Source organism: Myotis lucifugus, unplaced genomic scaffold (genome assembly GCF_000147115.1).
Source record: "Myotis lucifugus unplaced genomic scaffold, Myoluc2.0 scaffold_1042, whole genome shotgun sequence".
Lineage (NCBI taxonomy): Eukaryota > Metazoa > Chordata > Mammalia > Chiroptera > Vespertilionidae > Myotis > Myotis lucifugus.
Genome location: NW_005872090.1, coordinates 91,216 through 115,464, shown reverse-complemented (window position 1 = coordinate 115,464; position 24,249 = coordinate 91,216). Strand labels below are relative to the sequence as shown.

At 61.9% G+C, this 24,249-nt stretch overlaps 4 protein-coding genes across 6 annotated transcripts; 3 read left to right on the top strand and 1 right to left on the bottom strand.

Annotated features, from left to right (window-relative positions):
- The first annotated feature begins 6 nt into the window (after positions 1-6).
- LOC102423565 (cytochrome c1, heme protein, mitochondrial) lies at positions 7-1,189 on the top strand. The gene is made up of 4 exons (XM_006107157.2): positions 7-205; positions 291-451; positions 682-782; positions 887-1,189. The coding sequence occupies exons 1-4, from the start codon at positions 30-32 to the stop codon at positions 989-991; spliced, it is 543 nt and encodes a 180-aa protein (XP_006107219.1). The 5' UTR covers positions 7-29; the 3' UTR covers positions 992-1,189.
- Positions 1,190-2,303: 1,114 nt separating this feature from the next.
- SHARPIN (SHANK associated RH domain interactor) lies at positions 2,304-6,406 on the bottom strand. 2 transcript variants are annotated; one of them, XM_006107155.3, is made up of 9 exons: positions 5,754-6,394; positions 5,337-5,511; positions 3,563-3,691; positions 3,348-3,489; positions 3,176-3,266; positions 2,945-3,098; positions 2,749-2,867; positions 2,536-2,664; positions 2,304-2,459 (listed from the first exon to the last, which is right to left on the bottom strand). In XM_006107155.3, the coding sequence occupies exons 1-9, from the start codon at positions 5,949-5,951 to the stop codon at positions 2,376-2,378; spliced, it is 1,221 nt and encodes a 406-aa protein (XP_006107217.1). In that variant the 5' UTR covers positions 5,952-6,394; the 3' UTR covers positions 2,304-2,375. The 2 variants fall into 2 exon arrangements, with proteins under 2 accessions (XP_006107217.1, XP_023603658.1); XM_023747890.1 differs by lacking the exon at positions 3,348-3,489 and having other exon boundaries at positions 3,176-3,303; positions 5,754-6,406.
- Positions 6,407-6,604: 198 nt separating this feature from the next.
- MAF1 (MAF1 homolog, negative regulator of RNA polymerase III) lies at positions 6,605-9,585 on the top strand. Of its 2 annotated transcripts, none has more exons than XM_006107156.3 (8): positions 6,605-6,990; positions 7,671-7,797; positions 7,904-8,032; positions 8,107-8,272; positions 8,388-8,509; positions 8,591-8,710; positions 8,833-8,958; positions 9,082-9,585. In XM_006107156.3, exons 2-8 carry the CDS (start codon positions 7,715-7,717, stop codon positions 9,101-9,103), a joined length of 768 nt encoding a protein of 255 aa, XP_006107218.1. In that variant the 5' UTR covers positions 6,605-6,990; positions 7,671-7,714; the 3' UTR covers positions 9,104-9,585. The 2 variants fall into 2 exon arrangements, with proteins under 2 accessions (XP_006107218.1, XP_014304635.1); XM_014449149.2 differs by lacking the exon at positions 6,605-6,990 and adding an exon at positions 7,020-7,517.
- Positions 9,586-9,667: 82 nt separating this feature from the next.
- On the top strand, positions 9,668-20,333 carry WDR97 (WD repeat domain 97). Its single transcript, XM_023747900.1, is given in 23 exon segments — positions 9,668-9,848; positions 10,021-10,136; positions 10,303-10,931; positions 11,028-11,149; positions 11,300-11,990; positions 12,222-12,460; positions 12,544-12,780; positions 14,536-14,626; positions 14,827-14,959; positions 15,048-15,483; positions 15,486-15,799; positions 15,895-16,131; positions 16,211-16,336; positions 16,443-16,526; positions 16,985-17,113; positions 17,192-17,706; positions 17,790-18,003; positions 18,090-18,211; positions 18,288-18,615; positions 18,854-19,503; positions 19,541-19,550; positions 19,712-19,901; positions 20,016-20,333. Coding segments are annotated over 23 exon segments (5,940 nt in total). The 5' UTR covers positions 9,668-9,724; the 3' UTR covers positions 20,219-20,333.
- Positions 20,334-24,249: the final 3,916 nt, after the last annotated feature.

The following is a 24,249-nucleotide window of genomic DNA, read 5'->3' as shown; positions in this document are numbered from 1 at the left end:
CCCTCTGTGGAGGACAGAGCAGGGTGGTGATGGTGCTCTCGTGGCAGATGGAGATTCAGGACGGCCCCAATGATGATGGGGAGATGTTCATGCGACCCGGAAAGCTGTCTGACTACTTCCCCAAACCGTACCCCAACCCTGAGGCTGCCAGAGCAGCCAACAATGGAGCCGTGCCCCCTGACCTCAGCTACATCGTGCGAGCTAGGTACGCAGGCTTCCCGCAGGGCTGGCGGGAGGGGAGGCAGGTCCCACTCCTGCCAGAGGCTGAGGCGGCATGGATTTGGTCCTAGGCACGGTGGTGAAGACTACGTCTTCTCCCTGCTCACGGGCTACTGTGAGCCGCCCACCGGGGTGTCGCTACGAGAAGGCCTCTACTTCAACCCCTACTTCCCTGGCCAGTCCATCGGCATGGCTCCTCCCATCTACGACGAGGTCTTGGAGTTTGACGATGGTGAGTTCCCTACTTTCCCCACTGGGTTCCCTTGGTTGGGGCACTGTGTGTGTCTCAGGCTTGTGGGCAGCCTCACTGCCCTGACCAGCTCATGCCATTGTGTCCTGAGGGGTCCCATCCCTTTTGAAGCCTTGGGCAGGGACCCATCTACCATGGAAGGGGTGCTCTGGGGGTATCCTAGGTTGGGCAGGGGCCCCAAGGGTAGCCCTCACCACCTGTCCTTGGTCCAGGCACCCCAGCTACCATGTCCCAGGTAGCCAAGGATGTGTGCACCTTCCTGCGCTGGGCATCCGAGCCAGAGCATGACCATCGGAAACGCATGGGGCTCAAGGTGAAAGGATCGGGCAAGGGGGCACAGTGGGCATGGCAGAGGGAGGCTGGGAGCTGGGCAGGGCTCCTTTCTGCCTCCCTTCTCTGAGCCTGTCTCATCCCCAGATGTTGATGATGATGGGCTTGCTGTTGCCCCTGGTATACGCCATGAAGCGGCACAAGTGGTCAGTACTGAAGAGCCGGAAGCTGGCATATCGTCCACCCAAGTGACCCTGCCGAAGGTGTGCTTGCCATCCTGTTTGAATGGGCCTTCAAGCCAGGAAGCCACCCTGGGTCTCTTTAGACCCCAGCTGGCCCTCTTGGCCAAGCCCCTCTTCTCTGGGACAAAAGGGGAGGGGGCAGGAGACTGGGCTGGAGCTCCAGATCCTTCAGCCTCTATCATGGAAATAAATTAAGTTTCTCAATAGACACATTTGGGCTATTGTGTGATGAGAGTGTAGTTTGCAGGGGACTCAGAGTGAGACCTTTGCCCTCAGAGCTCCCAGGACTGTCTCGTGCCGTGTGGCACTAACTGCTGGCTGGGAGTCCCATCAGGTCTGTATGTGAGACAGGAAGCAGAGACCTGTTAGAGATGGCAGCTCCTTGGGGTAGGGAGAGAGGTGGAAAGGGCCTGGCTGGACATGGCCCAGGGATCTGCCAGAGAAACCAGCCAAGTGTCAGTGTTGAACCCCTTGGCCTTCGTTCTGAGGGCAGCAGGAAGGGAGCCCTTGGCCGCATTCCAGAGGGAGGGGCCTGGCCTGCAGTAGGAGCTGAGGGAGCTGCTGGGCTGGGCATGGCTGGGAGGGAGAAACTCTCACCTCTGCCCAGGAAGCAGATAAGCAGGGGGAGCCAGCCCAGAATGTGCTCCTGGCCTCTGGCTGCACCGCTGGCGGGGTCCACTGAGAAAGGGTCCTGCTGGAGGGGAGCGGGGAGTGCAGCGCTCCTAGCAGTCAACAGGCAGCTGTGGCGGGTCCAGGCCAGACAGCCAGGCAGAGCTGGGAGCAACAGCAGCCGGCTGGGGAGGGGGACCGCAGTGGGTCTGTCAGTGGTAGGAGAGCCTCGGACATGTTGCCTTAGCAGTAGCGCAGGGCCCTGGCTCAGGGCTCCTGAGTTTTTCTTGTCCCCAGAAGGGAATTTAAGGCATCCTGGCTGGAGCAGCCCTAAGGAGTGGTGGCCAATTAGGAGAGCAGAGAGCTGAGTGGGAGAAAGGAAAAGGGTGCATGCCTGAAGGGCTCTAGGTGGAGGAGGGGAGGCATGGTGGCTGGGAGTGGGGCTCACAGAGGGCCCTAGCCCAGTGGTCAGCAGTTGGGGTGGGGGGTGAGGGCTCTGCAAGCCTCTCAGTGTATGAGAAGGTCTCAGTACCATGCCTGTAGGCTTCTTGGGACTTGGGGTCCAAGTAAGCTCTTGAGTAGCTACCTGGACCCGGCTGGGCAGCCCAGCTGAGAGCCAGACTCTGCCCTCTCTGCCAGGTGTCCTGGGTGGCACTGTGCCCTGCTCTCCATCCTCCCAGCTGCCCAGTCTGCACAAAGTGGGGGCACTCAGCTGGCTCAGAAGAATCTTTAATGTCTGGCTCATGGCCTCTCCCCGAATCTCTGGATATGTCCCCAGGGAGCTGTCAGTGGAGATCCCCGGAGAGGTTCAGAAGAGCATCCAGGGACCTTGGGCCGGGAAGGGAAGGGCCGTCCTCTCTCCTTGTGACCTGGGGGTAGGGAGAAGAGGAGTCATTTTGCTGTTCTGCTGCCCTCCCCATCCCACCCCTTCCCTGCCTCTGGTACCATTGGCGACTGCTGGGTAGAGGCTGCAGGAAGGGGGTCCCAAGCGCAGGGTCTCTGGGTGCTACACATCTCACAGCCAGGCCGACTCGGGGCATTGATGAAGGTGCAGGAAGGGCAGGGCCAGCCGGGCTGCGGAGGAGGAACAGTAGCTGCTGACCCCTTCCTTCCGATGCCCACAGCTGCCCAGGCCCACCTTACCTGGCTCCTGCCTACCTGAAGGGGGCTGGGGAGGCTGGAGCTGCCTGGCTGAGGAGCTCGGGGCAGCCCCAGTGTCTGAGAAAACAGGCGGCCTAGTTCCCCATCCATCTTCTGGGGGCACTGACGGCTGCGTCCTATGGTAGAGGGGGTGGGGCTCAGGGCCTTGTCAGCTGTACCCCACCTTCCTCACCCAACACAACCAAGGACTGACCTGGGGCTTCTCGCGGGGCTGAGAGCAGGTAGAGGAAAGCAGGGTCCCTGTCCTGCCAGACCCCGTAGGAGGCGAGGCTGCGCTCGGGCACACACAGGCACTTGCCAATGACCCAGCGCTGCACAGCTGGTGGGAAGCCAAACTTCGAGAAGACCTGGAGCCAGAGCGTCAGGGCCAGGCAGTCACCCGGGGTCCCTGCCTCCAGCAGGGCTCCCCCGGCCCCGTGCTCACCTGCTCCTGGAGGGCCGAGATGGTGCAGTGGGGGTGGACCTGCAGCGAGACGTGGGCAGAGGACGAAGCATCTTCCACTGTGACCTGTAGGCTGGGCCAGAATTTCGGTTCAGAGAATGATGGGGTGCCTGGAGGATTGGGAGGGTGGGTGAGGACGAAGTCCAGGTCTCACCTGATGGGGCCAGGAGGGAAGCAGCTCTCCTGGAGCTGGACACTGAGGGCCACATGATGCTGGGCCAGGAGGGCTGCAGCTTGGGCTGCCCCCTTCCCATCTCCATCCTCAATGGCCTGGGCCAGGCGCCCTGCCAGCTCTTCTACAAGGAAAGAGTGCACCATCACAGCTGGGCATGGCAGCTTGCCCCACCCCCTTTGGCCACCTGCCTTTACCTTTCTCCATCAAGTCTCCAGAACTCGGACCATCCATCTTGGGGGCCTTGAGTGTGTGCGCTTCAGGGGGACTGGGTGGGGAAACAGGGCACGTCTCTGGGCCCAGGGCTGGAGGCAGGGTGTCACTGCCTAGGAGGGAAGACGTGGGGTGGGCAGGTGGTCTCCCGAGATCAGCCTCCCCGCTGAGTACTCACCTCACCTGGGCCTCTGCTCTCTGACCTCAGGTGTCCAGGACCCTTGCCTCCTGCCTCCTCCCTCCTCCCCTCAGCTCATGCCAGGACTCTGCCTTGGCCACACTTTCAGTCCAGCCTTCCCTCAAGCCTTGGCCTTTCCAAGGGTCCCTGCTGACTCCTTTCAGAGCTGGAGCTGCACTTGTGCTCTGGAACCTTCTGGACCCTCTGCCATCTGGTCCCACCTGTGTCCCTCTGCCACGGAGGCTAGACTTCTCCTGGCCTCCACAAGCCCTCTCCACCAGCCAGGGATATTCCCTTGACCTCACAGGAGAACCAAAGCAGATGCGTAGGAGCCCTGCAGTCAGCATGGCCTCTTCTTGGCGCCCTCAGGAACCTCCATCCCCTCTCCTTCCTCTACCATCAGCAACCGCAGACTCCCATCCCAGACAAGCCCTCCCAGGCCACTGTCTGCCCTGGGTGTCCTTACAGAGCTGGCTGCTGTCTCCCCTTCCCTCCGCTTAAGGCCCAGCCCACCTGAGTTGAGGCAGCTCAGCCCCTCAGAATTCTGACCCGCCCGCCCACTGAGACAAGCAGGGCGCCCAGGCACCCAGCACCAGCTGGCCCCGGCTCAATGCATGCTCGTGCCTCAGGGCCTGTGTACCCACTGCTCTCTGGCCACATGGGTCACACCTCAGTCTTCAACTTCACTCGGTGTCACCTAAGGAGGCCTCACTGCCTCCATCCCACTCCCATCTCTCCCACCATCTGACACAATTTTATTTACTCACTACATCTGCCTCCCCGCTAGAACCAAACGCTCCGAGAGAGCAGAGACTTGGAAGTTGTATTCACGCTCAGTCTCCAAGGCCTCAGGGAGTGCTGAGTCCGGAACGGTACCAGGGATACACCTGGCGACTGAGTGAATGGAAGAGCTCTCTCCCTCTGCAAATGCTATCTATGCACCTCATCTTGTGCGGTTTTCCTCCTGCCCCTCTGGCAGCTCTTCTGATGCATCTGTGGGCTCTTCGCTCCTGCTGACCCCGGTTAACCCTTCCCACCTCCAGAGGCCCAGCTCCAGCCCAGACTCACCACTCTCACCCCCGTCCATGCTCTTCCAAACAGGACTCCTTTCTGGGAGCCCAAGGGCATTTGGTTCCCCGTCTTTCTGTCCCAACCATTAACTCTTCTAATTAAACACCCACAAAACCCAGCCGACTTCATCTCCTAAGCATCTCTGGAAACATCCTTCTCTCCAGCCCTATCTGCACCCGCCCACGAGTGCAGGTCGCAGCCAACCTTGAGGAGCGCAGTCCGAGCCTGTCCCTCTCCCACTGAATACTTTCCCGCGGCTCTTGAGACAGTGTCTTCGCCCCAGGTCCTGGGCCTGCTGGCTCTACCCCTCCACACCAGTCTGGTCCTCCAGGCCCCAGCTCTGGGCCCGTTCCTTTCCCCGCTTTCTCCTGGGGGCCTCCCCAGGCGGCCAGCAGTGGGCCCAGCTTTACCCACTGCCTTCCCCATCCAGGCCTGAGGGCCAGGGAGACTCCCGCCCTCCCAGCACAGTCCCTGGCCAACCGAATGAACCTTTGCCCCACGGCACTGACCATTGTGTCCCTCCGCGGTGGCACCTCGAACCAGGGCTGCCCACCGCTGGGCTTCCTGGGGGTTGAGGAAGCGCAGGCTTAGGGCCCCAGGCCCTCCTGGCGGAGGCTGCAACTCGTGCTGGCTGGGGCCTCGGACGGTGTAGGAGACGGACTCCAAAGGCCACTCCAAACCGACCTGAGGGTGGGAGAGGCAGAGCTCAGGCCTCCCGCAAGCACAGACGTGGGACCGAAGGCACGAGGTACAGGCCTGGCCACTGCGCTGTCCCACGCGCCTTACGGCTTCTCTTAGGAAACGCACCGGAGTCCTATCCAGGTGAGGGCACCATTCCCCCCGTTCGCAGGGGAGGAAACGGAGCCGGGAAAGTGTCCTGCTACGGGGACTCCACGGCAAGCGGAGGGGCTGCCGCCCCCACTCACCGCCCCGGGCCCCGCGCCCAGTAGCTCCAGCCGGAAGCGCCCGGGCCGCTCGGGGTCCGCGCTCAGCTGCAGCCTCCGTAGCTGCGCCTCAGCGTCCGGTCCGGCGGCCAGCGGCCTCACGGCGGCGTGCACAGTCAGCAGCACCGTGGACGAGCCCGGGTCCGGGGCAGCCGCCGCTCCGCCCGCCGGCGGCGCCATCTCGGGTCCAGCCGTGTCTCGGCGTCCGACTTCGCTTTCGTGGGCTGGGACCGCCGGGCGCTTGTGCCGGCCGGAAACCGAGGCCGCGAGCCTGGGGTTCCGGGATGGGCCAGCGGGTCGAAGCCCGGGGTGTAAGGAGGGAAAGGGGGGGATCGGACCCTCCGGCTTTGCCCAGGATGTACTCGGTCCAGGGCTCTCGGACACGGGCGGTCGAGGCTGGGCCTGAAGGCTTGTACGTCGGGGTAAAGTGTCAGGGACGGATGCGCCGGCCACGACTAGACGGCAGGCGCGGTCCCGTCGCCTTAAAGGCTGGGGCGGGCGGGAGAGCTGCAGCTCAGCTGCCCGTGTCTACCCGGGCGGGAGCTGGACGCTGGACGCCGCTCCCAGACCCCTTCCGGTGGTCGCCGCGCCCCGCAGCCCGGCCCCGCCCACACCGCGCAGATCAGCAGCCTCTCCTGGGAACCTGGCGGCCACCGGGGGCGGGGCAGGCAAGGAGCCGTGACCAATGGGCGCTAGGAAGGAAGACGGGTTCGGGCGGTGAGAAGAGTGACGGACAGGTGCTGCGGCCAATAGATGTAAAAGACGGGACTGAGCGGCGGGTAACGTTCCCAATGGCTCTCCGAGCTCCCGATCGCAGCGGCTGGAGCCGGCCATTCAGAGGCGTGGGGCCGGGCCTTGCGGGCGCTTGTTGTTGTCCGGCCCCGGGAGGCAGAGGTCGGTCGGTCGCTAGCTCGTTAGCTGGGGCGATCTGTGGCGGTCGGCGGGCAGGACCATCGTGATAGTCGGGCGTCGTGCAGGGGCGAAGTTATGTCGCGGTGGCAGCCCGGATCGGCCGGCAGGGCCGGGAGTAACGGGATGTCGCCGCAGAGCTTCTTCCTCCGGATACAGTGCGGCCCAAGCGGAGGCCGCGGCGCCGCCCTCCGATCCTGAGGATCCCGCGCTGCCCGGAGCCCGCACCGCCTTCTCACTCGCATTGACGCCAACCGACCTGACCCGGCCTGGCTCTGCCCGGCCAGATAGAGCGTAGAGCAGCAAACAAGTAGGTGTCCGCCCTGTGCTCGGCGTCGTATCGGGGCCTCCAGAACTACAGACCCCAGCAGGCCTCGCGCCGGCCTTGCGCATGTCTGGGGTGCACGGCCCTCTGGGATTTGTAGTTCGCCGCTGCTAGGCTGGGGTTCTACTAGGCCCGGCCGGGAGGCGGGCGCTGCGGGGCGGGCTCTGGAGCGCGCTAGCGGCCAGCGTACGTGCCGTTCCGGGGCCGTGAGCCCTCCCTCCGTTCCCGAAGAAGCTAGGCACATTTTGGAGAACGGAGGAGCCTACAGGTTTCCTCTTCCCCTCGCTATAAAGCCGCCCGCAGAACAGGGAAGAGCGCGTAGTCCAAGTGACCTCAAGCCCGAGCCGGGCCCCAGGGGTCCGGGTTCCAAACCGGGATGGGGAGTGTTAAGGAAGAGACGAACCCAGCAGTCTTGGGGTGAGCAGGAGCTCTGTGGGCCCCCAGCCCCGACCCAGGACTCCAAAGAGGTGCAGGGGGTGTGGCTGCGCTGGGGCCTGGACTGGCCATCTCAGGTAACAGGATCGCATCGCCTCCGGCCTGTGCTGTGCCTGGGAGCAGGCTGTGGGCGGGGCCTAGCTTGTTTACTTGGGCTTCATTTACCCGAGAGAAAGCTGAAAGGAGAGGACCGGGGGCCAGATACCCATGGGCTGGCCTCCTGTCCTCAGGGCCGCACTAGCCCCTCAGAGCACAGGACGCCCTCCCCAAGGACATGAAGCTGTTGGAGAACTCGAGCTTCGAGGCCATCAACTCACAGCTGACTGTGGAGACTGGAGATGCTCACATCATTGGCAGGTGAGGGCGGGGCTGGAGGAGCCGGGGTCTCAGAGCTCCCTCTGCCCTGGCCCTGAGGGGAACCGGGGGGTGGCGTGCCACGGTCCCACCTGTGTCCACCCTGCAGGATCGAGAGCTACTCCTGTAAGATGGCAGGAGATGACAAGCACATGTTCAAGCAGTTCTGCCAGGAAGGCCAGCCACACGTGCTGGAGGCCCTGTCCCCACCGCAGACCTCGGGCCTCAGCCCCAGCAGGTGAGCCTGGGCAGGGCCTGCCCACGGGGGCTGTCGGGCGCAGGGCAGTGCTGGGCTGACGCTTCTCTGTGCAGACTGAGCAAGAGCCAAGGCGGCGAGGATGAGGGCCCCCTGAGCGACACGTGCAGCCGCAAGACGCTCTTCTACCTGATCGCCACGCTCAACGAGTCCTTCCGCCCCGACTACGACTTCAGCACGGCCCGGAGCCACGAGTTCAGCCGGGAGCCCAGTCTCAGCTGGGTGAGGGCTCCCCCACCCACAGCTGTTCACGCTGTCTTCCCCGTTTTTACTGGCCCCTAACCCAGTCCATGCCTGCTGTCCTGGCACCTAGTCAGCCGAGCTGTGCCCATTCTAGGTGGTGAATGCGGTCAACTGCAGTCTGTTCTCGGCTGTGCGGGAGGACTTCAAGGCCCTGAAGCCGCAGCTGTGGAATGCAGTGGACGAGGAGATCTGCCTGGCCGAGTGTGACATCTACAGGTGGGCTGGCGTCCCTGCAGGTGGGCGCTGGGTGTGTGTGGCACCTGGGGCCTCACACCCATCTCACTCCACACTATCCAGCTACAACCCGGACTTGGACTCGGACCCCTTTGGGGAAGATGGCAGCCTCTGGTCCTTTAACTACTTCTTCTACAACAAGCGGCTTAAGCGGATTGTTTTCTTCAGCTGTCGCTCCATCAGGTTGGCGTCTGTCCCTTCCCCCAGCTTCCTGTTAGGCCCACCCCACTCCTGACTCTGTCCCCTCCAGGGGCAGCAGCAGGCCAGGGTGGGCAGTTCTAAGACTGCTTCCCCACCTCCCCCAGTGGATCCACGTACACACCCTCGGAGGCAGGCAATGAGTTGGACATGGAGCTGGGGGAGGAGGAGGAGGAACTCAGAGATGGAGGCAATGAGGGCGGATCCGAGGAGACCGGCCCCATGGAGGACAGGTGTGTGATGGTGTCAGCAGACGGGCTCCCTGGAGCGTGGGGTGGGCAGGGCGGGGTGGGGCCCTCTGCCTGGTCTCCTGGGTGTTAGCTCCTCAAGGCTCCTGTGTGCCCCCCTCTGCCCAGAGTCCCGGTGATCTGTATGTGAGGAGGAGAAGCAGAGGCCCAGCTTCATCCAGCGTCAACCAGTGCCTGGACTTGCCCACCTGAGGGGCCCTGGGCCTCCCCAGCTGCTGGCCAGACCCTGGCACGGCTCCAGCTCCAGCTGCCCACCTAGCCCTTTGGTTCCAGCCTACGGACGGCCACTCACCCCCACAGGCTCTGCTGCCCACATTGTGGCTGGACTGGACAGACACGGGGCCTGGTGGGCACAGCCACTGCCGTGCCCAAACGAACTGCCTGAGGCAGGGACCGCTGGACCACAGAGTTTATTTTTGTATTTTGTACCCTGGGCCTGCACACTCCAGCCCGAAGGGCCTGAGACCCAGCAAGCAGGCCTGACAGTCGTCCTCCCTGGCGTGGGCCGCTCTCGGTGCCCACCTGTACCCCCACCTCGCCCACTGGGCAGCGTGCACTGAGTGTCACTTTGCTGCAGCTTGTTTGTTTCCAATAAAAGTTTATGTGACTTATTGTGGACCTGGGCTCTGTGGGGCCTGGGGGCGGGGCCTGCGTGGGGCGGGGCCTGCGTGGGGCGGGGCTACGTCCCCTGGTATCCTAGCAACGGGCAGTAGGGGCTGTTAAGCCGCCTGGACCTGCCACCGCCGCCAAAATGGAGACGGATGTGTCCGATGTCGGCAACCCCTTTTTAGTAGAAGACAACATGACTCTGGACCCAGACCTGAACGACACTGACAACTATGGCGTCCCGGACCCCGGGCTGCTCGAAGAACGGGGTGAGCCGGCCTGGCCCGCACCCAGGCGCGATGTCAGCCGGAACCCAAAGCGCCTCGGGCAGCCCCGCACCCACAGGGCCCTCCAGACGGTCCGGCTGCCCGCCACCCTCTGGGGTGGGGCCCCAGGCCGCACAGTGGCGGTGACTGACGGCGCTGCCCCCACGGCCCGCAGAGCTGTCGTTCTCGAAGCTGGTCCCGAAGCTTTTCATGAGGAGCACGACCCCCAACGCCCGCGCCCGCCTGCTGTGGCTGCTGCTGCGGAGAAGCCTCCGCAACATCGTGGAGAAGGTGCGCCTGGCCCACGGCCTCTGCCTGGAGGCTTCGCTCCTGGCCTGGCGGCTCCCCTCGGGGTCCCTAGCAGGAGCCAGCCCTCCTCTGGGCTCCCGAGGCGGGGCGCCTTCTCTCCCCGCTCCCCCCAGTGGACTGACCGCCCGCCCACCCCGCCTGCCCGCAGGAGAAGAGGTCCGAGCTGCGCGTGGCTCGCCTGACGCACGGACTGGAGCCGCTGCGCCGCCTGGAGGTGGTGGCCGGGCTGCGCTCGGTGGCGCTGGACCCCGTGGGGAGACGCTTTGTGGTGCTGGACGGGGCGGGCTGCCTGCACCTGCACCGAGAGGACGGCTGGGCTCTCGGGACGCTGCCGGCGCCCGTGGCACTCACGGGGCTGGTGGCTGTGCTGGGCCCGCTGGGCTCCATGAGCCGCTTCGTGGGCTGGGGCCCCGCAGGGCTGGCCATCCTCAAGCCCGACCTCAGCCTGCTGTGGCTGAGTGAGCCCAGAGTGGGTCGGCCGCCCCGCCGCGAGCCCATCTCCTGCCTGCCGGTGCCGGACCTGGGCCTGCTGCTGGTGGCGGAGGCGGGCGGAGGCCTGGCGCTCTGGAAGTTCCGTTTAGAGGGTCGCTGCCTGTTGCCTTGCGGGCCCTCGCTGCAGCCCCAGTTAAGCTGCGCTGGTGCCCTCACGCGCCTGGCTCTGGGGCCCCTGGCTCCCAACTACGTCCCTCGCTGCTTCGCAGCCTATGGCTCGGCTGTGCTCACCTTCGATCTGCGCACCTGGACTGTCACAGACGTGTGCCAGGATCTCCACAAAACGTGAGGGGGCCCAGGGAGTCAGGGGAGGGAAAGCCAGTTGGGCCGGGCGCAGAGGCTCCCGGGAGGCCATGCTGAGTCCGCGGGGCCTTCCCCCAGCACCATCTCTGACCTGGCGTACTGCGGGGAGATGGAGGCCATGGTGACAGCTTCCCGAGACAGCACGGTGAAGGTGTGGGGGGCTGACTGGCAGATCCGGATGGTGTTCGTGGGCCACACAGGTACACCCCGCCCCACCCAGGCGTAAAGAGCGCCGCGCTGTCCAGAATCTCCGCCATCTCTGGCCAAGCTTCTCTCTCTATCGTCACCCGAGCTGGTCGGTTTCCCCTCTCGGTCCCTGGTGCACCCGAGTGACACGCGCCCTCCTGCAGGCCCGGTGACAGCTATGGCCGTGCTCCCCAACACGACCCTGGTGCTGTCCGCCTCTCAGGACGGGACGCTCCGCACGTGGGACCTGCAGGCGGTGGCTCAGGTGGGCGAAGTGATGCTGAGCTACTGGGGCCAGAGCACGCGGTCCGAGAGCGTGAACCAGCTGCTGGCGCCCGCCCTCCCCGGCTGGCCGGTGCTCTCCGTGCGCGCGGGCAGCGTGGAGCTGTGGTGCCTGCGCGAGCTATACTCACCGTTGGCGCAGCTCTCCGCACCCATCCTGCACCTGCAGGTGGCGCCCGAGCTGCCCCTGCCCCCGTACCTGCCCGCTCGCCTCGTGTGCGCCTGCACCGACGGCTCCGTCTACCTGGTGAACCCCGAGACGGGGCGCACAGTGAGCGCGCTGCTGCTGGGGCCTGAGGACTGCGCCGCCGCAGTGGCCTACTGCCTTCCGCGCGAGGTGCTGTGGCTGCTGACGTGCGCCGGGCACCTGGTGCGGGCCAACGCGGCGTGCAGCCCCATGTGCGTGCTGCTCCGCAAGAGCCCGCTGCCGCTCCCCGCGCCCCGGCCCTGCTGCCTGCACCTCTACAGCCACCTCACGGACCCAAGGAGCGCGTTCTCCACCTGGGAGACGGTGCGCCAGCGCAAAGGTGAGGTGGGCCACAGCGACATCCGAACCTGGAAGGAGAAGAACAGGTAGGTGGCCCGGCCGTCTGGCTCAGCGGTTGAGCGTCGACCCAGGAACCAAGAGGTCGCAGGTTCAATTCCCGATCAGGGCACATGCCGGGGCTGCAGGCTGGATCCCCTGTCGGGGGCGTGCAGGAGGCAGCCGATCCATGATTCTCTCTCATTGATGTTTCTCTCTCTCTCCCCCTCTCCCTTCCTCTCTCTCTCTAAAAAACCAATAAAAACATATTTTTTAAAAAGGATGTACATGAAAAGAAAAGAACAGGTAGGTGTCGGAGCCAGTGAGGGCCGGGCGGGCCTGTGGGGCCCGTGCCAACAGGCCGGTGTCGCCTGCAGGTACCTGCCGGTGGTGGGGCACACGGACGGCACCTTGTCGGTGCTCAGCTGGCACACACTGGAGCCCGTCTTCCACACAGAGGCGCACAGCCCGGGCCCGGTCACTGCCATCGCATCGACCTGGAACAGCGTCGTGACCTCCGGTCAGTACCCCCTCCCGCTGCCCCAGAGCCGGGAACCCCTTCCCTGCACAAAGGCCCAGCACTGGCTCTGCCCCACCTGGCAGGCGGGGACTTGACGGTGAAGATGTGGCGTATGTTCCCCTACTCGGAGGAGAGCCTGAGCCTGCTACGCACCTTCTCCTGCTACCACCCCGCCCTGGCGCTGTGCGCACTCCGGAGGAACATTATGGTGGCCTTCGAGGACCCTGACAGCGCCACCTACGGGCTGGTGCAGTTTGGCCTGCACAACAGCCAGCGCTATGACCACCGGCCCCAGGACGACCACTTGGACCACATCACTGGTGAGGGGGCAGGGCCGAGGGGTGGATATATCTACACTAATAAAAGACAAACATGCAAATTGACCGTACCTTCGCTATGCCTTAAGCCACGCCCACCAGCCAATCAGAGCGACTATATGAAAATTAACCCAACCAAGATGGCCACCAGCAGCCATGGAGCTGGAGCAAGCAGGAGGCTTGGTTGCCCCAGTGATGGAGGAAGCCAAGCTTCCTGCCTGCTGCAACCAGCTCTGAGCTCCACTCAAGGCTACAAAGTTTCAATTATAGAAGATAAATAAACCCCAGATACCTGCTTTCAGCCAGCCATGGCCACGGAGCTGGAGCAAGCAGGAGGCTTGGGTTGCCCCTGGCGATGGAGGAAGCCAAGCTTCCCCCCCCCCCCCCCCCGCTCTGGCCAGCTCTGAGCTCCACTCAAGGCTACAGTTTTAATTATAGAAGGTAAATAAATCCCGGAATAAAAAAAAAATAAAGAAAAAAAGGAGAGGCTAGGAGCTTCCGTCGCCGGGGGGCTTGGCCAGCCTGAAAACGGCCCTCAGTCCCTCACCCAGACTGGCCAGGCACCCCAGTGGGAACCCCCCACCCTAAAGGGGGTGTGGCCATCCTGAAAACAGCCATAAGCCCCTCACCCAGGCTGGCCAAACCTCCATGGGGTGAGAGTCCGCACTGGGGAGGGCTTGACCAGCCTGCAAACAGCCATCAGTCCCTCACCCAGGCTGGCCAGGCACCCCAGCGGGACCCCCACCCTGATCTCGGACACCCCTCAGGGCAAACCAGCTGGCCCCCACCCATGCACCAGGCCTCTATCCTATAAAAAGGGTAATATGCAAATTGACCCTAACAGCAGAACGATTGGGAATGACTGGTCACTATGTCACACACTGACCACCAGAGGGCAGATGCTCAATGCAGGAGCTGTCCCCTGGTGGTCAGTGCGCTCCCACAGGGGGAGCTCTGCTCAGCCACAAGCTAGGCTGATGGCTGCCAGCACAGCGGTGGTGGCGGGAGCCTCTCCCGCCTCCTCAGCAGCACTAAGGATGTCCAACTGCAGCTTAGGTCTGCTCCCTGCTGGTAAGTGGACATCCCCCGAGGGCTGCCGGACTGCCAGAGGGATGTCTGACTGCCAGCTTGGGCCCGATCCCCCAGGGAACGGGCCTAAGCCAGCAGGTGGACACCCTCCGAGAGGTCCCAGACTGCAAGAGGGCATAGGCTGGGCTGAGGGACCCCCCCCCCCAGAGTGCACAAATTTTTGTGCACCGGGCCTCTAGTGTGTGTGTGTGTGTATATGTATATATAAATATTTTATTGATTTTTTACAGAGAGGAAGGGAGAGGGATAGAGAGTTAGAAACATCAATGAGAGAGAAACAACGATCAGCTGCCTCCTGCACACCCGCTACTGGGGATGTGCCCACAACCAAGGTACATGCCCTTGATCTGAATCGAACCTGGGACCCTTGAGTCCGCAGGCCGACACTCCATTCACAAAGCCAAATCGGCCAGGGCTATATATATATATTTTTTATTGATTTCACAAGAGGAAGGGAGAGGGAGAGAGAGATAGGAGCATTAATGATGAGAGAGAATCATTGATCGGCTGCCTCCTGCACCCCCCACTGGGGATGGAGCCCACAACCCGGGCATGTGCCCTTGACCCGAATCGAACCCAGGACCCTTCAGTCTGCAGGCCTAGGCTCTATCCACTGAGCAAAACTGGCCAGGGCTGGCCCTGATTCTTGACTCTGAGCCTCGCCCCCAGGCCTGTGCTGCTGCCCCACACTCAAGCTGTACGCCTCCTCCAGCCTGGACTGCACCATGCGGATCTGGACCACCGAGAACCGCCTGCTGCGGTGGGCTGGGCCCTGATGCGGGAGGGAGGGAGGGAAGGAGGGAGGGCGGGTGGGAGGCCTGGCTGGGACCCTGGGGGCAGCTCCCTCCCCCCCAGCAGAGTCTAGCGGCTGAACAGGGGAGAGAGCCTCTCACCCTCCTGCTCCCTGCACTTCCTGCTCTTTGGAGCAAGGCTGGCCTCATGCCCCGGACCCCCCTGCAGACTCCTGCAGCTGAACGGGGCGCCTCAGGCTCTGACCTTCTCCAGCAACAATGGAGACCTGGTGCTGGCCCTGGGCTCCCGCCTCTGCCTGGTGCCCCACAGGCTCTACCTGCCCACAGCCTACCTGGTGAAGGTGTGCCGTGAGCCCGGGGGGTGTGGGTGGGGCTGCTGCGGGCACACAAGCCTCCCGGCCAGGGCTCCAGGCTCCTTTCCCTGCTCAGAAGCTGTGCCAGAAGCCCCCCGATGGGCTCGATGACCCGCCGCTGCCGCTGACCACCCAGGAGTCGCTGACTTCGGTCCAGCTGCAGAGGTTGTCCAGCCTGCATGGGGTGGCCAGCCTCAGTTCAGCCAGCAGGCCTGCTGAGCCAACCCGGAGACTCCCACCCAGCTGCCCTGGCTCAAGGTCTGGCTGTGTGCCCCCAGTGTCCCAGCACGAAGTCCCAGGGCTCCCAGGCCCCTGGGGCCACCTCAAGCCTGTCCCAGCCCTGGCACCCCCCTCCTGTCTCCTGTGCCCCCTCAGGGGCCTGGCCACCCTCCTGGATGACTGTCCCGGCCTCAGTCCAGTCCCGCTTAGCGTACCTCCTATCATCTCTGTCTACAGCTCGGCCTTGTCTTTCTTCCGCCACTGGACGGCAGTACCTCAGCAGCCGGTCTTGAAGGAGGTGAGGTGTATCCTGACCCCTCCCCACCCCAATGCCCAGCCCTGCCCCCTGCCCAGGCTTGGGCCACATCCCTGGGGCAGGCCTGGGATCCCTGCGGTTATCTGGGTAGCACATGGCAAGACTCCGGGAAGAATGGGCTGACCTCTGACCCCCTGCCCCAGGACCTGGAACCCTTATCTGCCCGGGACCAAGACCTTCAACAGCTGAGACGGGGTCAGGTGGTGCCAGCAGCCCGGGCCCCGCTCTCCTGGCAGCAGCAACTGGAGGCCTTTGACAACTACTTGTATCTGGTCTACGGCCCGGCCCTGCTGGTGGGTGGGGTGCTTCCCCGCACCAGCCCCGCACCAGCCCCTTCCTCCATCCTGGGGCTCTGACACCACCCCCTGCCCTGCCTGCACCCCCCCAGGGCATGCATCCCAGGACAGAGTCCCAGCAGTGGACCAGCACGGCCATCACAGTGGAGAAGAATGGGGATGTGTCGAGCGTCACCCCCAGTCTGGCGAAGGCTGGGGTCCGCACTGACTCTCCCAAAATGCTGCCTCCACGGGACCGGGGGGCCCTGAGCCAGCGCTTCGCCCACCCTCCCCGAGTCACCCTGCCCATCCCACCCACCCACAAGCGGGAACACAGCAGGGCATCCCAGGTGAGGCCTCCCACCCCTGCCCCACCTCCGCCCTGACTGCAGGACCCTGCCCCCCACCCTGACTCCTCCCGTGCCCCAGCTGCTGGCTCACTCCTCCCTGAGCTCCTTCCTGGGCCTCAGCGTGGACCTGCAGATGCAGTCGGAGCAGCTCCGACAGGAGAGGCCTGCGTCCCCAGAAGCACCGTCTTCCCACCTGAAGCACAGGGTAAGGGGCCAGGCCGGGGGGATGCTACAAACCGCCCCCCAGGGCAGAGCTGTGGGGGGGGGCACAGAGTCCCCCGCTGGGCTCTGAGCCCCTGGCCCGTCCCCAGGTCCCGCTGCTGCTGGAGAGGCGACCCAAAGAGCTCCTGTCCGACCTCGGGGGCTTCTTTCCTGCCTCTGCTCAGCACTACAAGGTGAGACCCCCCCCCAGAGGCCCTCCCTGCAGGGGTCACCCTGATGGTGCTCCCCATCGTCTCTCTTTTCCTACAAACATAAATATTTATTGATTTCAGAGAGGAAGGGAGAGGGAGAGAGACATAGAAACATCAATGATGAGAGAGAATCATGGATGGGCTGCCTCCTGCACACCCCACACTGGGGACCGAGCCCACAACCCCGGGCATGTGCCCTTGACCAGAATCGAATCCAGGATCCTTCAGTCTGCAGGCCGCTGCTCTATCCACTGAGCCACACCAGCCAGGGCTCCTCGTGATTTCTGAAGGCTCCACCTGCCTGTGTGTTGTGTGGGGGGCACCCGTTCAGCGCCTGGAGGCCTGGCAGGAAGCTGGGCGGTGGCAGGTACTCTGCCCAGACCGCCTCTGGAACAGGGCAGAAGTCAGTCCTCGCCCACCAGGCTGTCCTCTACCCCTAGAACCTGCGGAGGCCCATCCACTTCCCAGGCTGGGTCCCCAACTCCGTGGTGCTGCAGCAGATGTGGCTGCCCCAGGAGGTCAGCGGCCTGGGGAATCTCCCTCAGCTGACTGCCCGAGAATCTTCTAAGGCAAGGGGCGGGGCTGGCGCTCGCCCTGTGGGCAGGGGAGGGCTCTGCAGGGGGGGGGGGGTGTGCCACTCGTGCCAGTGGCTAGTGGTGCTGTCCCCTCTGCAGCCAGCGGGCAGCCAGGAGGACCTGTGGCTGTTGCGGGGCAGACAGCCCCGCACCAGGAGCCAGATCCAGTGGTCGGATGAGGGGGACGAGGACCTGGACCTGGACCTGGACCTGGAGCTGGACTGGACCTTGGACTATCCCCTCTCGTCTCCGGAGCCCTCCCAGGAACTGCTGGCGTTTGAGAAACCGGCAGTGATGCAGGGGCGCGCCCCCAGCAGGGCTGCGGTGAGTGGAGCAGAGAGGGAAGCGAGGCTTTCGGTGGTCACCACGACCCTCCACGGCACCACCACCATCCAGAGATATGAGTTCTTGGCCAAGAAACACATCCGGGAAACCACTGCCAGGACAGAGACCTTTCTCCGCCGCCACCAGCACCGCCTCGGGCACTCGCTCTGGGAACTGCGCTACGGGCACCTGCCCAGGTTCCTGCGTTTCTTTGTCATCCAGAACTGGTTCAAAAAGCTCTTCCCCATCCTTCCACCCTGGAGGTTTGTGGGGGGCGGGCCGGGGGGGGGGGGGAATGCCCTGGGAAAACTGGCTGGGGGAAAGGGGGGAAGGGGCAGGGCCTCAGCTCGCTGTCCTTGCAGGCGTACCCCGAGGTGGGCACGGTGGACGGCCTGGCCTCGCGGCTCATGGACCTGCTGAAGGAGGCCTCCTGGGAGCACCGTGTGCACATCCTGCGGGCGCTGCTGAGGCTGCTGCCCGAGATGAACAAAACCCTCTACAAGAAGCTGCAGGAGACCCTCAAGTACCTGCTCAACCTGGACGAGCCCCCCAACCTCCAGGTTCGCCCCACCCCGCCCGCCTCGCCCCAACCCGCCCTGTCATGCTCCAGGCGGGCCCCACAAATCGCCCTCCTGCCGGTGCTCAGGAAAAGACCCAGAGGCAGTTCGTGATGCTGGCTCTGCAGCTGCAACTGGCCTGCTCCCTGGAATCCCGAGAGGTGGTGCTGGAGCTCATGTCCTACCTCCTCTACTCGCCAGCCTCCTGCAGGTGAGGCCGCCCTCGGCAGCAGGGGTGGGAGGCAGGAGCTGGGGGACGGGGCATGAGCCGCCCTCACCTGTCGCAGGCCTGAGCTCAAGAAGCTGCTGGAAGGGCTGGGCCTCCAGGACCCGGAGGGCTTCCTGTTCAGGGAGATGATGACCTGGGTGCAGGACCTGGACCTGCACTGCAAGGCCGTGCTGCGCAGATGCTGTTCCCAGAAGCTGGAGGAGATGACCCACCTCCTGGAGGTGGGAGGCGGGGGACCTGCCAGTGGAACCTCTTGCCTTCGCCCAGGGCTTTCCCCAGGTGCAGGGAGAGCAGGGGAGGCTGGGAGGCCTTGCCTTGCTCTAGATCAGCGGTTCTCAACCTGTGGGTCGCGACCCCTTTGGCGGTCGAACGACCCTTTCACAGGGGTCGCCTAAGATCATCGGAAAACACATACATAATTACATATTGTTTTTGTGATTAATGACTATGCTTTAATTCTGTTCAATTTGTAACAGTGAAAATGCATCCTGCATATCAGACATTTACATGACGATTCATAACAGTAGCATCATTACAGTGATGAAGTAGCCACGAAAATAATTTTATGGTTGGGGGTCACCACAACATGAGGAACTGTCTTAAAGGGTCGCGGCGTTAGGAAGGTTGAGAACCACTGCTCTAGATCCACGGCACCTGTCCTCCCAGTCCCGCCTCTCTCGGGATCTTCCTGCTTCTTCCTGGGAGGGAGTCTGCAGCGGGGTCCAGCTGGGGTCCAGGAGCAGCACCCGATCCGGCCTCCTGCCCCACCCCCTCCCCCCTCCCCCGCAGGTAGAAGCCTTTCAGCCGTCAGTTGCCAGGTTGTCGGAGGTGCTGCCCAAGGTCTCTGAGACTGTGCTGTCGCCGGGCTCCTCGGGGCCCTCGGTGCACTCCGCACTCTCCACCGTCTCCTGGACACGCTTGCAGCCGGGCTTGCCCAGAGACCTGGGCCCCGTGACCCTGGATTCCCAGGTCCAGCCGCTGACCTCGCAGTTCCCCGTCCACCACAGCCACCGCACGCTCTCGGAGAGCCTGATGCCCTTCTCCTCCGTGCCCGACATCCACGTGCGCTCCTCCGCGCCCGACGCGATGCCCGACCACCCACTGCCGCTGGAGCAGACAGACTGGTCGCGGTCGAAGATGCTGGACCTGGGGCCGATCGACGCACTCAACTTCTTCTGCAAGCATCGGAGGAGCTGCCTGCAGGAGGCGGCCAGGGACCAGAGGCCGCACCTGCTGCCGCCCAACGCCGTGGTGCCACAGCCCCGCGACCACCTGTGAGCGGCTGAGGGCGCCGGGCACCGGCTGGGGCAGGGCCCACGGGGTGGCTGGGGGCCTGGCTCAGTCAAACCCACCTTCTTTTTTATTTTTATTTTTTAAAATATATTTTTATTGATTTCAGAGAGGAAAGGAGAGGGAGAGAGAAACATCAATGATGAGAGAGAATCATCGATTGGCTGCCTCCTGTATGCCCCTTATTAGGGATCGAGTCCGAAACCCAGGCAGGTCCCCCTTGACTGGAATCGAACCTCGGTCCCTTCAGTCTGCACGCTGACGCTCTATCCACTGAGCAGCACCAGCCAGGGCTCACACCCACCTTCTTACCACCCTAGGCTTGACCCCATTCTCAGGCTCCAGGAGATCAAGCTCCAGGGATCTGCAATGAGACTGAGGGGTGAGTGGGGACAGGGGTAGAGATTGGACCCTGAGCTCCACCCCACCCCCACCCCAGCTTGGGTCCCACGGGGCCTCAACCTCACCCCAGGCCTCACTGCCCTGACGACCCCAGGCCAGATGCTGGCCCGGCACGGTGAGGGCCGCACCCTCGACGGCTCCATCCGGACGCTGAAGCTGCCGCTGCCTCGGGTGGAGCTGCGGCCTTTCCCCGTGGACTGGCCCAGGCCTGCCCGCCCGCTGCCGCCCCTGCTCCTGCAGCCAGCCCTGCAGCGCTACTTCCTGCCGGACCTTGCAGACCCGGACTTCTACCGCTGACCCGCTGGCGACCTTGGCCGGACCCTGGTCCCAGCCCCCCCTGCCCTCCAGCGGGGGTTCAGGACACAGCTCTCCACCCGCCGTCCACCCCTGGCCAAGACCGGGGATGGGAATAAAGTCCAGCCAGCAAACTAGGTGCCATGACCGTCTTTGGGGGCCACCAGGGAGGTGTGGCTGGTGGAGTGGGTGGGACAGGGTCGGGGCTGTGGTCAGCCCATGGTGGGCCGGACCTGTCCACCCAGGCAGGGAGCCATAGGGTGGGCTCGTCCCTGCTCAGGCATCAGCCAGCATTTCTCCGTCAGTTACTGAGGGCGAGGAGGGAGGGCGGACTACAGGCCAGCGGGTGGCCAGGTGTTCCGGGGAGAGGAGAGGGTCTGGATGGCTGCAGGTGTGGGTGGGCTGCAGTGTTTTTTTTTTAATATTTTTTTATTGATTTCAGAGAGAAAGGGAGAGATAAAAACATCAATGATGAGAATCATTGATTGGCTGCCTCCTGTACACCCCCCACTGGGGATGGAGCCGCAACCCGGGCATGTGCCCCGACCGGGAATCAAGTTGTGACCTCCTGGGTCATAGGTTGAAGCTCAACCACTGAGCCAGGCCAGCCGGGCAGGGGCTGTGGTCTTTGGGTGCAGGAGAGACCGGGAATCTGTTGGCACATCGTTCCCTCTAGGCTAGAAGGACTCCTGTCTCATCCAAAAAGCAATGAAAGGGGCCGTGTCCTCAGGACCTAACACCAGCCGGGGACAGACTATCTGTGAAGCGCGGGGTCGGGAAGGCCTCCCAGGGACTCCGTGCACAGGGGCGACTTGGCCGCTGGGGAAGGGCCCGTTCTGGCGTTCACACCCTTCAGTTGGGCTGCCCGGGCAGCAGTTTCCTTCCTGTGAGTGTCTTCAGCCTCCGGCTTTAGAGGTTGCTTCCCCATGGCTTTCTGGTTACAGCTGGCCTCCCACACCTTCCCCATCGCCCCCGAGCTGTGCAGGGGGTCCTGATATGGGGCTGCTGAGTAGAGGGTTCTTTTGAGGCCAAGCAGGGCCAGGGTGCCAGCCTGGAGAGCTGCAGGGCGGAACCATTTTAAAGGGGGTTTGTGCGGCCTATGGTGGTCTGCTTCTACTGGTTTTCATGGTTCAAATTATAAAAGCAACAAAAGCGTTTAAAATTAAAAAATGAGCCCTGGCCAGTGTAGCTCATTGGTTAGCGTGTTGACCCATGCACTGAAGGGTTGAAGGTTCGATTCCCCATGAAGGGCACATACCTGGGTTGCAGGTTCAATCCCTGGCCCCGGTTGGGGCTGTGTGGTAGGCAACCAATCAATGAGTCTCTGTCACATCGATGTTTCTCTCTCTCCGCCGCTCCCTCCTTTCCACTCTCTAAAAATCAATGGAGCCCTAACCGGTTTGGCTCAGTGGATGGAGCGTCAGCCTGCGGACTCAAGGGTCCCAGGTTCGATTCCGGTCAAGGGCATGTATCTTGGTTGCGGGCACATCCCCAGTGGAGGGTGTGCAGGAGGCAGCTTGTCGATGTTTCTCTCCATCGATGTTTCTAACTCTCTTTCCCTCTCCCTTCCTCTCTGTAAAAAATCAATAAAATATATATTTTTAAAAAATCAATGGAAAAACTATCCTCGGGTGAGGGAGGATCAACAAAAACAACAACGACAAAAAACAAACAAAAAACCAACCAAACAAAACAACAATATGAGAAAGTAGGACAAGGGTAAACAGGTAAAAAAACAACAACCATAAATGAAAATATTAATATTTAAAATACATAACAATATGCAATTATTTTTAAATGAAGAAATCTGTTACTGAAATATAGCATTAAGAGAGTGAAAAGGCAGGCCACATGTAACTAAAAATGACTCACCCTCAAAACATAGAAAGAACTTCTACACATCAATAACAACAAGAAGAATCACACAACCTAATGAAAAAAATGTACAGAAAGCCAGAATGGGATTTTCACTATAGAAGTCAAAATAGAAGAAAAAAAAAATTTACTCCACTTCCTGTGTGATCTTAGGTGCGTTACTGTAAGCCTCAGTCTCCCCATCTATGAAAGGGGACACCTCAGAGGACTGCCGTGAGGATGAAATTAATTAGTATTAATCTCCACACTCGGGCCCAGGGCTCAGCGCAGGGTGTGCAGATAGAAAGTGAAGCTGGACCCCTTCCTCACATTATTGACAGGAGAAACTTTCAGACGATCTGAATATTGGAAATAAAACTATAAGTGTACCACAAGGTAACCAGAACACTTAGAAACGAAAGATAGACATATTTGCTGAATAAAAAATGGATTGATGCTCAGCCACTGAGCCACGCCAGCCTGGCCAACTCTTGTAATTTTAACTTTGAAATTATTTCCTTTTTTTTTTTTTTTTTTTACCTTTTCATTTATCTTGGAAATATTTAAAGCTCCCTAGCTGGTGATTTCTGTAAACACTTGTGGACTACAAGCGGGCCCTGAAGGTGCACATTTTTGTCTCACTCAAAAGTCCCCACCAGAGGGCACCGTTTACCTGTGTTACCCATAACCTCCCACTCCACTCCCCAGAAATGTTCTGCTTTTAGGGGCCGGATCTGCATGCGGGGAGCACGTAGTGTCCTTGGAGGGGTGGGCACCTCTTCTCCGCTCCCACGGGACTCTCACACAGCTCAGGCGGGGCCTGCGGCTGTGGGGTGCCCTCCTCATGGGCCTGCGTCGGGGGCCAATCCCAGCTCTTGGGCCTGTTACCTACAGGCTTCAGGGGCATCACTGCTCCTCGGACTAACATCCTAGTCCTCAGTGCAGATAAAAATAATACCCATCTTTTTTTTTTAAGAAGGCACTGTGTCTTTTTAATTTTTTTAAAAATTGATTTCAGAGAGGAAGGAGAGGGAGAGAGAGAGAAACATCAATGATGAGAGAGAATCATTGATCAGCTGCCTCCTGCACGCCCCCTACTGGGGATGGAGTCTGTAACCCGGGCATGTGCCCTTGACTGGAATCGAACCCGGGACCCTTTAGTCCACAGGCTGAAGTTCTATCCACTGAGCCAAACCAGCCAGGGCAATACCCATCTTTTAGGGGCTTGTAACCGTGTAAAAGTAAAGTACATAAATAATCCACGACAAAGGATAAATGGGGAAAACCTTGTAATAGGAAAGAAGAGCGGTCTCCCCGAGCTGGTTGCGCAGTGGTTAGGGCTTAGGCCTGAGGACCGAAGGGTTGTGGTTTGGTTCCAGGGGAGGACGCATACGGCTCGACCCCAGCAGGGGGCGTGCTGGAGGCAGCCTATCCAAGATTCTCTCTCCTCATTGATATTTCTCTCTCTCCCTCTCCCTTCCTCCCTAGAATCTATTAAAAAATATATTTTTAAAAACAAAATTTAGCATTTTAACTATTTTTAATACATTTTTATTGATTTCAGAGAGGAAAGGAGAGGGAGAGAGCGATAGAAACATCAGTGATGAGAGAGACCCATTGATCGGCTGCCTCCTGCACGCCCCCTACTGGGGATCGAGCCCGCAACCCGGGCCTGTGCCCTCGACCGGAATCGAACCTGGGACCCTCCAGTCCACAGTCCGACGCTCTATCCACTGAGCCAAACCAGCCAGGGCTATAAAAATATTTTTTTAAAAAATACTAAAATTGAAAATATATGAAAACGGGGTTAGGCAGGAATGCAAGGCTGGTCTAACACTGCAAGTTAAAGTCATTGACCGCGTCTCTCCCAGCGAAGGTGGGCCTCTGCCCAGCCCAGGATGGGGGGGCACGTGATGGCAGCCAGCAGGGCCGCGGGCCACCCCCCGGGAAGGCGCCAGAGGGGCCCCAACGTGTGCGCCTACAGGAGCCCCAGGGCCCGTCCTCCCACCAGGTAGCCGCTTCCGGCCGGCACCCAGTCCCACAATGCTCCGCGCCTCGGCGAAGCCCCGCCCCACGCTCTGGCCCCGCCCCCTTCACAGAGTCCTCGGCCTCGGATTGGTCTCCATGGCTTCCGTGTTCCTGGTGGGCGGGGCCGTGGACCCAGTGGCGGGGCGGGCGGG